General features: G+C 49.5%; 1 protein-coding gene across 3 annotated transcripts in view; it reads left to right on the forward strand.

The window, feature by feature from the left end:
- The window catches only part of LOC139534509 (neuralized-like protein 4), a 33,846-nt gene that overhangs the window by 12,317 nt on the left and 9,407 nt on the right, over nucleotides 1-12,122 (forward strand). For 2 of the 3 annotated variants that reach the window (XM_071333697.1, XM_071333695.1), the window contains exons 11-22: nucleotides 937-1,022; nucleotides 1,217-1,379; nucleotides 1,528-1,738; nucleotides 1,843-1,934; nucleotides 2,032-2,110; nucleotides 2,313-2,488; nucleotides 4,051-4,179; nucleotides 4,349-4,494; nucleotides 7,285-7,503; nucleotides 7,855-7,953; nucleotides 8,103-8,246; nucleotides 11,939-12,109. In XM_071333697.1, coding sequence (XP_071189798.1) covers nucleotides 937-1,022; nucleotides 1,217-1,379; nucleotides 1,528-1,738; nucleotides 1,843-1,934; nucleotides 2,032-2,110; nucleotides 2,313-2,488; nucleotides 4,051-4,179; nucleotides 4,349-4,494; nucleotides 7,285-7,503; nucleotides 7,855-7,953; nucleotides 8,103-8,246; nucleotides 11,939-12,109 — 1,715 coding nt within the window. The remainder of the gene's footprint in view (nucleotides 1-936; nucleotides 1,023-1,216; nucleotides 1,380-1,527; nucleotides 1,739-1,842; nucleotides 1,935-2,031; nucleotides 2,111-2,312; nucleotides 2,489-4,050; nucleotides 4,180-4,348; nucleotides 4,495-7,284; nucleotides 7,504-7,854; nucleotides 7,954-8,102; nucleotides 8,247-11,938; nucleotides 12,110-12,122) is intronic. The other variant, XM_071333696.1, reaches the window with a different exon arrangement.

Consider the following 12,122-nt stretch of genomic DNA (forward strand, 5'->3'; position numbering starts at 1 on the left):
ACACCCTAGATAATACCAACCTCTTACCCCAGATAATACCATCATCTTACCCCTAGACACCCCAGATAATACCAACCTCTTACCCCAGATAATACAAACCTCTTACCCCAGATAATACCATCCTCTTACCCCTAGACACCCCAGATAATACCAACCTCTTACCCCAGATAATACCAACCTCTTACCCCAGATAATACCATCCTCTTACCCCTAGACACCCTAGATAATACCGACCTCTTACCCCTAGACACCCTAGTTAATACCAACATCTTACCTTAGGTAATACTGACCTCTTACCCCAGATAATACCATCCATCCTCTTACCCCTAGACACCCCAGATAATACCAACCTCTTACCCCTAGACACCCTAGATAATACCAACCTCTTACCCCAGATAATACCAACCTCTTACCCCAGATAATACCGACCTCTTACCCCAGATAATACCATCCTCTTACCCCTAGACACCCCAGATAATACCAACCTCTTACCCCAGATAATACCGACCTCTTACCCCTAGACACCCCAGATAATACCAGCCTCTTACCCCAGATAATACCAACCTCTTACCCATAGACACCCTAGATAATACCAACATCTTACCTTAGGTAATACTGACCTCTTACCCCTAGACACCCTAGTTAATACCCACCTCTTAGCCCAGGTAATACCCACCTCTTAGCCCAGGTAATACCGACCTCTTACCCCTAGATACTCCAGATAATACCAACCTCTTACCCCAGGTAAATCTGACCTCTTACCCCTAGACACCCTGGGTAATACTCTTTTTTTTGGCTAGGTTGAGTTTCCACCTCATTACCCTTCCAATCCTCTGAGCAGTGTCTATGGATAGGGGCTTTATTAATCTACTTTTTCATACTCCAATGTACAGTATGTTTGGAAAGAGGTATAGATTGACTGATGATGTTTCTCAGGGACGTGGATGATGACCGGGAATGGGGTGATGCACAACGGAACCACCATACTGGACGAGTATGGACACAACCTGGACCGACTCAAAGTGAGTGGGAAATATACTTTACAGTCAGCCTTATATTATCAAACCCCCCCCCCCCTTCTCTCTTTTTTTACCACTGATGCTCTCACTCTTTCCCTCACTATCAACATAGGACACTATCATTTTATTAATTACTGCCTCTTGTGTTTCGTAGTTGTCAATTTAACACTCCGTGCTCGCTCTCTCCTCCCCCCCAGGCGGGGGACACGGTGGGCGTGGTGCGTAAGGAGGACGGGAGCCTACACTTCTTTGTGAACGGGGTGGCGCAGGGCCCGGCGGCGTGGAATATCCCGCCCAGCGTCTACGCCGTGGTGGACCTCTATGGCCAGGCCGCACAGGCCACCATCATGGACGACATGGGTGAGCGGGATGAGGGGGGGGTAGAGAGATGGGAGGGAGGAAGGTAGGGAGGTTCACAAGAACATTCTAAAGGCTGCTAGTGTGTCAACAAACTTTTTGTCTCCACAACCATTCATGACTAAATCCATCTCTCTCTCCCCCTCTCTAGCGGACCTCCCCCCTCTCCCAGAGGACAGCTCGGAGGGCCCCACCGTCATGTCGCCCGGCAGCCCATGCTCGGTTGCCGGGGGCAACAGTGCCAACGACCTGCGCTTCCACCAGCTGCACGGCACCAACGCCGTGATCACCAACGGGGGGCGCACTGCCCTCAGACAAAACTGTCGCTCCGAGTTCAACGACGCCATCGTCATCTCCAACAGGTCAGTGTGACACACACACACACAATCGTCATTTCTAACAGGTCAGAAAGTACACACACACACATCACTTGTGTGTGTCAAGACTGTGTGTTGTCCATTGCCAGGTGCCTTCGAGACGGAGAGCTCTTTGAGATAGTCATTCAGAAGATGGTAGACCGTTGGTCGGGGTCAATAGAAGCAGGTAAGATAATGGCAGGTAAGGAGTTTCTATTTTACCCCTCTCAAACTTCACACAGCCCTATCCACACCCACAGCAGAGGGGTGATATGTTTGTCTGTGTGTGTTCTGTCCAGGTGTGACTTCCATCAGGCCAGAAGAGCTGGAGTTTCCTAACACCATGACTGATATAGACTACGACACCTGGATGCTTAGGTAAGGGTTTATGTTTGTTTGTGTTCAAATCCAGGTGTCCTGCTGCGCACCTGTTTTAGCCTACTGAGCTAAAGCCTATTAGCTCAGGTAGCTAATGAAACGTTTTCAGGTCTCTTTGGACATGCGTGGTTCACCTAGCTGTCTTTGTTCATGCCTGAAGAAACAGTAATTCAAACGTTTTATCTCTCCCCTCGCACTCCAGTGGCACGGCCATCATGCAGGACGGCAACACCATGCGTAACAACTACGGCTGTGACCTTGACTCCCTGACCACGGGCAGTAGGATCGGCATGATGCGCTCGGCCACCGGCGACCTCCATTACTACATCAATGGGGTGGACCAGGGTGTGGCCTGCACCGGACTGCCGCCAGATAAAGGTGAATGGAACCAGTTGTCATGTGCATCTTATCACAACCCCATATACAGTGCCTTCGGAAAGTATTCAGACCCCTTGACTTTTTCCACATTTTGTTACGGCCTTATTCTAAAATTGATTAAATCGTTTTTCCCCCCTCAATCTACACACAATGCCCCATAATGACCAAGCAAAAACGGGTTTAGACATTTTTGCTAATTTGTTACAAATAAAAAAACTGATCGGATTTACATATGTATTCAAACCTTTTACTCAGTACTTTGTTGAAGCACCTTTGGCAGTGATTACAGCCTTGAGTCTTCTTGGGTATGACGCTACAAGCTTGGCACAACTGTATTTGGTGAGTTTCTCCCATTCTTCTCTGTAGATCCTCTCAAGCTCTGTCAGGTTGGATGGGGAGCGTCTCAGCACAGCTATTTTCAGGTGTCTCCAAAGATGTTTGATCGGGTTTAAGTCCGGGCTCTGGCTGGGCTACTCAGGGACATTCAGAGACTTGTCCCGAAGCCACTCCTGCATTGTCTTGGCTGTGTGCTTAGGGTCGTTGTCCTGTTGGAAGCTGAACCTTCGCCCCAGTCTGAGGTCCTGAGCAGGTTTTCATCAATGATCTCTCTGTACTGTGCTCCGTTCGTCTTTGCCTCAATCCTGACTAATCTCCCAGTCTCTGCCGCTGAACAACATCCCGACACCTCCCTGACCAAGGCCCTTCTCTCTGATTTTAATCAGTTTGGCTGGGCGGCCAGTTCTAGGAAGAGTCTTGGTGGTTCCAAACTTCTTCTGTGTAAGAATGATGGAGGCCACTGTGTTCTTGGGGACTTTCAATGCTGCAGACATTTTTTGGTACCCTTCCCCAGATCTGTGCCTTGACACAATCCTGTCTCAGAGCTCTACGGACAATTCCTCCGACCTCATGGCTTGGTTTTTGCTCTGACATGCACCGTCAACTGTGGGACCTTTATATAGACAGGTCCAATCAATTTAATTTACCACAGGTGGACTACAATCAAGTTGTAGAAACATCTCAAGGATGATCAATGGAAACAGGATCCAGCTGAGTTCAATTTCGAGTCTCATGGCAAAGGGTCTGAATACTTATGTAAATAAGGTATTTCTATTTTTTTATTTGCAAAAATGTCTAAACCTGCTTTTGCTTTGTCATTATGGGTATTGTGTGTCGATTGCTGAGTTATGTATTTTTTTTAAATCCATTTTAGAATAAGGCTGTAACGTAACAAAATGTGGAAAAGGTCAAGGGGTCTCAATACTTTTCCCGAAGGCACTGTATGTGCTAGGGGTCTCATGAATTTATTAAAATGGAATTGATAGTGTCCCGAAGCCACTCCTGCGCTGTCTTGGCTGTTTACTAAGGGTATTTTTAGTTAGCTGCCACAAGCGTCTCTGAATAAATACACTTAGCAGTTCTGAATAAATACACTTAGCAGTGATATTTTAGCATAAAAGAGCTGCTATTTAGTTATTTTACTTTTTATTTATCGATATTTGTCTCATTAAGATTAATTGTCTTTGTCAACTTTCCAAAACACTCTCCTTCCCTCCCTCCATTAGAGGTGTATGCGGTGATAGACCTGTACGGTCAGTGTGTCCAGGTGTCCATCACCAGTTCCTCTGGCCCTCTGGACAACAGTCTGTGTACCAGCAACATAACGGAGAAGAGCTTCCCCATACACTCACCAGGTACGCACCACGGACGTGTGTTTTTTCTCAGGTTCCGGATTTAAATAAATTGTTAAATAACAGACCGCAAATGAACTGGCTCACATCTCCTTTTCCCCTGTGCGTGTGTCTCTTTCTGTACGTACGTACGCACGCGCGTGTGTGTGTGTGTGTGTGTGTGTGTGTGTAGTGGCAGGCGTGGCACACCGGCTCCACAGTAAACATGGTAAGAACGTGGTTCTGCTGGGAGAGGGCTGCCAGGCCGTCCGGGTAGGAGGATACGCTCATGGCATCGTCTTCAGCGCCAAGGAACTCAAAACAGACGAATTGTTTGAGGTGAGCCAGGGCAGGGGGAATACCATGGAGAGGTATTCAAGGTCTGAAAGTAGAGTTGCTGGGGTGGAGTTTAGCATCGCTTTTTTTTGTGAAGCTCTTATACAGTGCCTTCGGAAAGTATTCAGACCCCTTGACTTTTTCCACATTTTGTTACGTTACCATATTCTAAAATGTATTCATTAAATGTTTTCCTCATCAATCTACACAATACCCCATAATGACAAAGGGAAAACAAGTTTCTTTAGACATTTTTGCAAATTTATTTAAAAAACAAGAACCGATACCTTTGTAGCGGTATTTATTAGAGAGGGGTAAAGAAAGATTTTGTTCGGGCGCCAGGCAGGTATTAACCATGCCGAAAGGAAAAGAGTAGAATAGAGAGAGTACCACTACCAGACCCACACACATCAGCAGAAGAGACTGCCTAGAGTGCTGCCTGTTTACCAGATAGCCAGCGGAGAGAAAAGAGAATACACACCCTATAAAACCCACATCACAGCACAGGGGTAACCCCACCAAGAATACCTCATACAATAATAATAATAATAATAATAATGGCAGAGCAATTTAACAGCAACTTCATACAAGAAAGAACCCAGTCATCAACAGAGGATTTGCAATAATCTGTATTATCTTCCAGTGGAGGAGTGCAGAGGGTATGAATGTGGGGGATGTTCATAGACACAACAAAGGCCTTAAAAATGTCCACAATCTTCTCGGCCACATGTCCTCAGTACACCCAACCTCAATACAGTTCAAATAACAATACACACTTGAAAGCAACCTCCCTTTTAACTAAAATGTCCACCCAAATACTTCTGGCAGGGCAATAATAGTCCAGCTCCCATGAACTTCAATGGGATGTACATTAGGAAAATAGAGAGTCTGTTGCAGGGTAAAGCACTGGAATGGAGGGAAGAGAAAGAGAGAAAGGGAATGCAGGGTAAAGCACTGGAATGGAGGGAAGAGAAAGAGAGAAAGGGAACAAGAGAGATCTTAGCTGGGGTCTTCAGGCGTGCCGGTGTACTGTCAGATGGTTTGTTGGTTTGTAGGTTAAAGCTTCGCAACAATGTTGCTACTAATCCTTGCGATCCATAACCGGCGCGGTCCCAAACGAAAACGATCACGCCGTAGAGCGATCACACCGATGATTGAGTTAAATACTTTATAACTACATACGCTGAAAACAAAACTTCTGCAGCATAGCACACACAATCAAACTGTCGCGCCACCCAAGAGCTCCTCCCCAAAGAGCTGAACGAGCTATCTTTATTTCCTCATTCCTTACTGCTCATGCGCTCTTAAAGTGGCAGAGCACGGTGAAGGCCCCGTGCAGGATTTCGCCACACCTTTGCCATGAGACTTGAAATTGAGCTCAGGTGCGTTCTGTTTCCGTTGATCATCCTCGATGTTTCTACAACTTGATTGGAGTCCACCCGTGGTAAATTCAATTGATTGGACATGATTTGGATAGGCACACACCTGTCTATGATGTCCCATAGTTGACAGTGCATGTTAGAGCAAAAACCAAGCCATGAGGTCGAAGGAATTGTCCATAGAGCTCCGAGACAGGATTGTGTCGAGGCACTGATCTGGGGAAGGTGTACCAAAAAATGTCTGCAGCATTGAAGTTCCCCAAGAACACAGTGGCCTCCATTCTTACATGGAAGAAGTTTGGAACAAACTGAGAAATCGGGGGAGAAGGGCCTTGGTCAGGGAGGTGACCAAGAACAGAGCTCCAGAGTTCCTCTGTGGAGATGGGAGCATCTTCCAGAAGGACAACGATCTCTACAACACTCCACCAATCAGGCCAGATGGAAGCCACTCCTCAGTAAAAGTCACATGACAGCCCGCTTGGAGTTTGCCAAAAGGCACCTAAAGGACTCATGAGAAACAAGATTCTCTAATCTGATGAAACCAAGGTTGAAGTCTTTGGCCTGAATGCCAAGCGTCATGTCTTGACACCTGGCACCATCTTTACGGTGAAACATTGTGGTGGCAGCATCATGCTGTGGGAATGTTTTTCAGTGGCAGGGACTGGGAGACTAGTCAGGGTCAAGGGAAAGATGAATGGAGCAAAGTACAAAGAGATCCTTGATGAAAACCTGCTTCAGAGCACTCAGGACCTCCGGTGGGGCGAAAGGTTCGCCTTCCAACAGGACAACGACCCTAAGCAAACAGCCAAGACAGCGCAGGGGGGGCTTTGGGAAAGTCTCTGAATGTCATTGATTAGCCCAGCCAGAGCCCGGACTTGAACCCGATCGAACATCTCTGGAGAGAACTGAAAATAGCTGTGCAGTGACAGTCCCCATCCAACCTGACAGAGCTAGAGAGGATCTGTAGAGAAGAATGGGAGAAACTCCCCAAATACAGGTGTGCCAATCTTGTAGCGTCATAACCAAGAAGACTTGAGACTGTTATCGCTGTCTAAGGTGCTTCAACAAAGTATCAAATAAAGGATCTGAATACTTATGTAAATGTAATATTTCATATCTATTTTTAATACATTTGCTAAAATTTCTAAAAACCTGTTTTTACTTTGTCATTATGGGGTATTCTGTGTAGAATGATGAGAAGAAAAAACAATTTCATCAATTTTAGAAAACGACTGTAACAAAATGTGGAAAAAGTCAAGGGGTCTGAATACTTTCCGAATAGGTAGGTAATTGTAATTGAGGACTTGTAAATTTATATTTTTTCCATCCAGAAAGACAAGTGAATTCTTAATCACGCCATTTTCGCCATCACTAGTACTCATCCTCTCTCTTCTCCCCCCCCCAACCCCCCCAGGTGAAGATAGACGAGATAGATAACCAGTGGTCTGGTTCCCTCCACATGGGTCTGACTAGCCTGGCCCCCCCAGAGCTGCCCTCCTGCCCCATGTCGGGCCTGTCCCCCTCCCTCACACAGCTCCGCGCCAAGGTCACCTGGCTGCTGGCAGGGTCAGAGGTCAGACGCAATGGGGTCCTCCAAAGACAGAACTACGGGGCATCCCTGGACAGATTGACGGTGAGAGAAGGGAAGGAGAGGGGAGGGAGTGGAGAGGGAACAACGTGGCAGAGAGAACTTAGATGTAAAGATGGTGACTAGAGTGTTGTGAAAAACTATCCAAAAAGTAGGCAGAGACTTGGAGTATAATAATGAACCTATAATCAAGCAGCTTCAGGAGAGATCCATCTCTGAGCATAGTCAGAAAGAACTCCCCTACAGCTACTTGATTTAAAGGTTCATTATTATACTCCAATAGTCTCTAGAAAAATGTGTGCATTTGGAACGGATAGAAGGATCGAGATGAGTACAGAAATGGGCAAGTGTGTACTGGTAATAGGATGGATACTGAGATGAATTCTCTTTGTCTAGGTTGGGAACCGCGTGGGCGTGAAGAGATGCAGTGATGACACAATGCACGTCCTCATCGACGGAGAGGACATGGGAACAGCTGCTACCGCTGTGGCCAAGGTACATACACACACACACACACACACACACACACACGTGTGAGCATGTTCAATTAACATGCACACAAACACTTCATGAACGTACAAACTGTTCTCTCATCCACACACACACAACCACCCCACTAACCCACAACTCTCCCCTCCCTGTAGAACGTCTATGCGGTGCTGGACCTGTATGGTCGTGTGACGGCTGTGTCCATCGTCAGTTCCTCAGTGCTGGAGGATGCAGAAAGCATCAAGGCCCCCTCCCTCTCCTCAGACAGCTGCAGCGATGGCGAGGAGGACAGCACGCCGGTGAGACACACAGAGGGAAGCAGTGGGATAGGAGACTGAGGGAAGCAGTGGGATAGGAGACTGAGGGAAGCAGTGGGATAGGAGACTGAGGGAAGCAGTGGGATAGGAGACTGAGGGAAGCAGTGGGATAGGAGACTGAGGGAAGCAGTGGGATAGGAGACTGGGGGAAGCAGTGGGATAGGAGACTGGGGGAAGCAGTGGGATAGGAGACTGAGGGAAGCAGTGGGATAGGAGACTGAGGGAAGCAGTGGGGTAGGAGACTGAGGGAAGCAGTGGGGTAGGAGACTGAGGGAAGCAGTGGGGTAGGAGACTGAGGGAAGCAGTGGGGTAGGAGACTGAGGGAAGCAGTGGGGTAGGAGACTGAGGGAAGCAGTGGGATAGGAGACTGAGGGAAGCAGTGGGATAGGAGACTGAGGGAAGCAGTGGGATAGGAGACTGAGGGAAGCAGTGGGATAGGAGACTGAGGGAAGCAGTGGGATAGGAGACTGAGGGAAGCAGTGGGATAGGAGACTGAGGGAAGCAGTGGGATAGGAGACTGAGGGAAGCAGTGGGATAGGAGACTGAGGGAAGCAGTGGGATAGGAGACTGAGGGAAGCAGTGGGATAGGAGACTGAGGGAAGCAGTGGGATAGGAGACTGAGGGAAGCAGTGGGATAGGAGACTGAGGGAAGCAGTGGGATAGGAGACTGAGGGAAGCAGTGGGATAGGAGACTGAGGGAAGCAGTGGGATAGGAGACTGAGGGAAGCAGTGGGATAGGAGACTGAGGGAAGCAGTGGGATAGGAGACTGAGGGAAGCAGTGGGATAGGAGACTGAGGGAAGCAGTGGGATAGGAGACTGAGGGAAGCAGTGGGATAGGAGACTGAGGGAAGCAGTGGGATAGGAGACTGAGGGAAGCAGTGGGATAGGAGACTGAGGGAAGCAGTGGGATAGGAGACTGAGGGAAGCAGTGGGATAGGAGACTGAGGGAAGCAGTGGGATAGGAGACTGAGGGAAGCAGTGGGATAGGAGACTGAGGGAAGCAGTGGGATAGGAGACTGAGGGAAGCAGTGGGATAGGAGACTGAGGGAAGCAGTGGGATAGGAGACTGAGGGAAGCAGTGGGATAGGAGACTGAGGGAAGCAGTGGGATAGGAGACTGAGGGAAGCAGTGGGATAGGAGACTGAGGGAAGCAGTGGGATAGGAGACTGAGGGAAGCAGTGGGATAGGAGACTGAGGGAAGCAGTGGGATAGGAGACTGAGGGAAGCAGTGGGATAGGAGACTGAGGGAAGCAGTGGGATAGGAGACTGAGGGAAGCAGTGGGATAGGAGACTGAGGGAAGCAGTGGGATAGGAGACTGAGGGAAGCAGTGGGATAGGAGACTGAGGGAAGCAGTGGGATAGGAGACTGAGGGAAGCAGTGGGATAGGAGACTGAGGGAAGCAGTGGGATAGGAGACTGAGGGAAGCAGTGGGATAGGAGACTGAGGGAAGCAGTGGGATAGGAGACTGAGGGAAGCAGTGGGATAGGAGACTGAGGGAAGCAGTGGGATAGGAGACTGAGGGAAGCAGTGGGATAGGAGACTGAGGGAAGCAGTGGGATAGGAGACTGAGGGAAGCAGTGGGATAGGAGACTGAGGGAAGCAGTGGGATAGGAGACTGAGGGAAGCAGTGGGATAGGAGACTGAGGGAAGCAGTGGGATAGGAGACTGAGGGAAGCAGTGGGATAGGAGACTGAGGGAAGCAGTGGGATAGGAGACTGAGGGAAGCAGTGGGATAGGAGACTGAGGGAAGCAGTGGGATAGGAGACTGAGGGAAGCAGTGGGATAGGAGACTGAGGGAAGCAGTGGGATAGGAGACTGAGGGAAGCAGTGGGATAGGAGACTGAGGGAAGCAGTGGGATAGGAGACTGAGGGAAGCAGTGGGATAGGAGACTGAGGGAAGCAGTGGGATAGGAGACTGAGGGAAGCAGTGGGATAGGAGACTGAGGGAAGCAGTGGGATAGGAGACTGAGGGAAGCAGTGGGATAGGAGACTGAGGGAAGCAGTGGGATAGGAGACTGAGGGAAGCAGTGGGATAGGAGACTGAGGGAAGCAGTGGGATAGGAGACTGAGGGAAGCAGTGGGATAGGAGACTGAGGGAAGCAGTGGGATAGGAGACTGAGGGAAGCAGTGGGATAGGAGACTGAGGGAAGCAGTGGGATAGGAGACTGAGGGAAGCAGTGGGATAGGAGACTGAGGGAAGCAGTGGGATAGGAGACTGAGGGAAGCAGTGGGATAGGAGACTGAGGGAAGCAGTGGGATAGGAGACTGAGGGAAGCAGTGGGATAGGAGACTGAGGGAAGCAGTGGGATAGGAGACTGAGGGAAGCAGTGGGATAGGAGACTGAGGGAAGCAGTGGGATAGGAGACTGAGGGAAGCAGTGGGATAGGAGACTGAGGGAAGCAGTGGGATAGGAGACTGAGGGAAGCAGTGGGATAGGAGACTGAGGGAAGCAGTGGGATAGGAGACTGAGGGAAGCAGTGGGATAGGAGACTGAGGGAAGCAGTGGGATAGGAGACTGAGGGAAGCAGTGGGATAGGAGACTGAGGGAAGCAGTGGGATAGGAGACTGAGGGAAGCAGTGGGATAGGAGACTGAGGGAAGCAGTGGGATAGGAGACTGAGGGAAGCAGTGGGATAGGAGACTGAGGGAAGCAGTGGGATAGGAGACTGAGGGAAGCAGTGGGATAGGAGACTGAGGGAAGCAGTGGGATAGGAGACTGAGGGAAGCAGTGGGATAGGAGACTGAGGGAAGCAGTGGGATAGGAGACTGAGGGAAGCAGTGGGATAGGAGACTGAGGGAAGCAGTGGGATAGGAGACTGAGGGAAGCAGTGGGATAGGAGACTGAGGGAAGCAGTGGGATAGGAGACTGAGGGAAGCAGTGGGATAGGAGACTGAGGGAAGCAGTGGGATAGGAGACTGAGGGAAGCAGTGGGATAGGAGACTGAGGGAAGCAGTGGGATAGGAGACTGAGGGAAGCAGTGGGATAGGAGACTGAGGGAAGCAGTGGGATAGGAGACTGAGGGAAGCAGTGGGATAGGAGACTGAGGGAAGCAGTGGGATAGGAGACTGAGGGAAGCAGTGGGATAGGAGACTGAGGGAAGCAGTGGGATAGGAGACTGAGGGAAGCAGTGGGATAGGAGACTGAGGGAAGCAGTGGGATAGGAGACTGAGGGAAGCAGTGGGATAGGAGACTGAGGGAAGCAGTGGGATAGGAGACTGAGGGAAGCAGTGGGATAGGAGACTGAGGGAAGCAGTGGGATAGGAGACTGAGGGAAGCAGTGGGATAGGAGACTGAGGGAAGCAGTGGGATAGGAGACTGAGGGAAGCAGTGGGATAGGAGACTGAGGGAAGCAGTGGGATAGGAGACCGAGGGAAGCAGTGGGATAGGAGACCGAGGGAAGCAGTGGGATAGGAGACTGAGGGATGGGAAGGCGGGACAGATGGACAGCATCAGAGTGAAACAAGCTTGACAGCTATATAAAGTTAGACTAATGTGTCTTCTAAAGTAAGAAAATGGCATATTTATTTTGTAGCTTTTTTCATGCAAATATCTCAAAGTACAGTAGGAAGCCAGCATTTGCTCCACAGGTGGTTTAAGATTAGCACGAATTTAGCAACTGAAACAATAGCTTGTTGATTTATCTCTCGCCCCCCCCCCCAATCTATCCATCAGGTTGGAAGCACTAAGCTGGCCCTGGTGCCCAACACTGTCATGGCCTTCCTGGAGAACCATGGGAAGAACATCCAGCTTTCCAATCAGAACCTGACAGCCGCCCGTGTCTCCAGCTACAACCAGGGCCTTCTGGTCACAGCACAACCCCTGCCCAGACAACAACTGTTCCAGGTAGCTACACTGT

Source organism: Salvelinus alpinus, chromosome 11 (assembly GCF_045679555.1).
Source record: "Salvelinus alpinus chromosome 11, SLU_Salpinus.1, whole genome shotgun sequence".
In the NCBI taxonomy this organism is placed as follows: domain Eukaryota; kingdom Metazoa; phylum Chordata; class Actinopteri; order Salmoniformes; family Salmonidae; genus Salvelinus; species Salvelinus alpinus.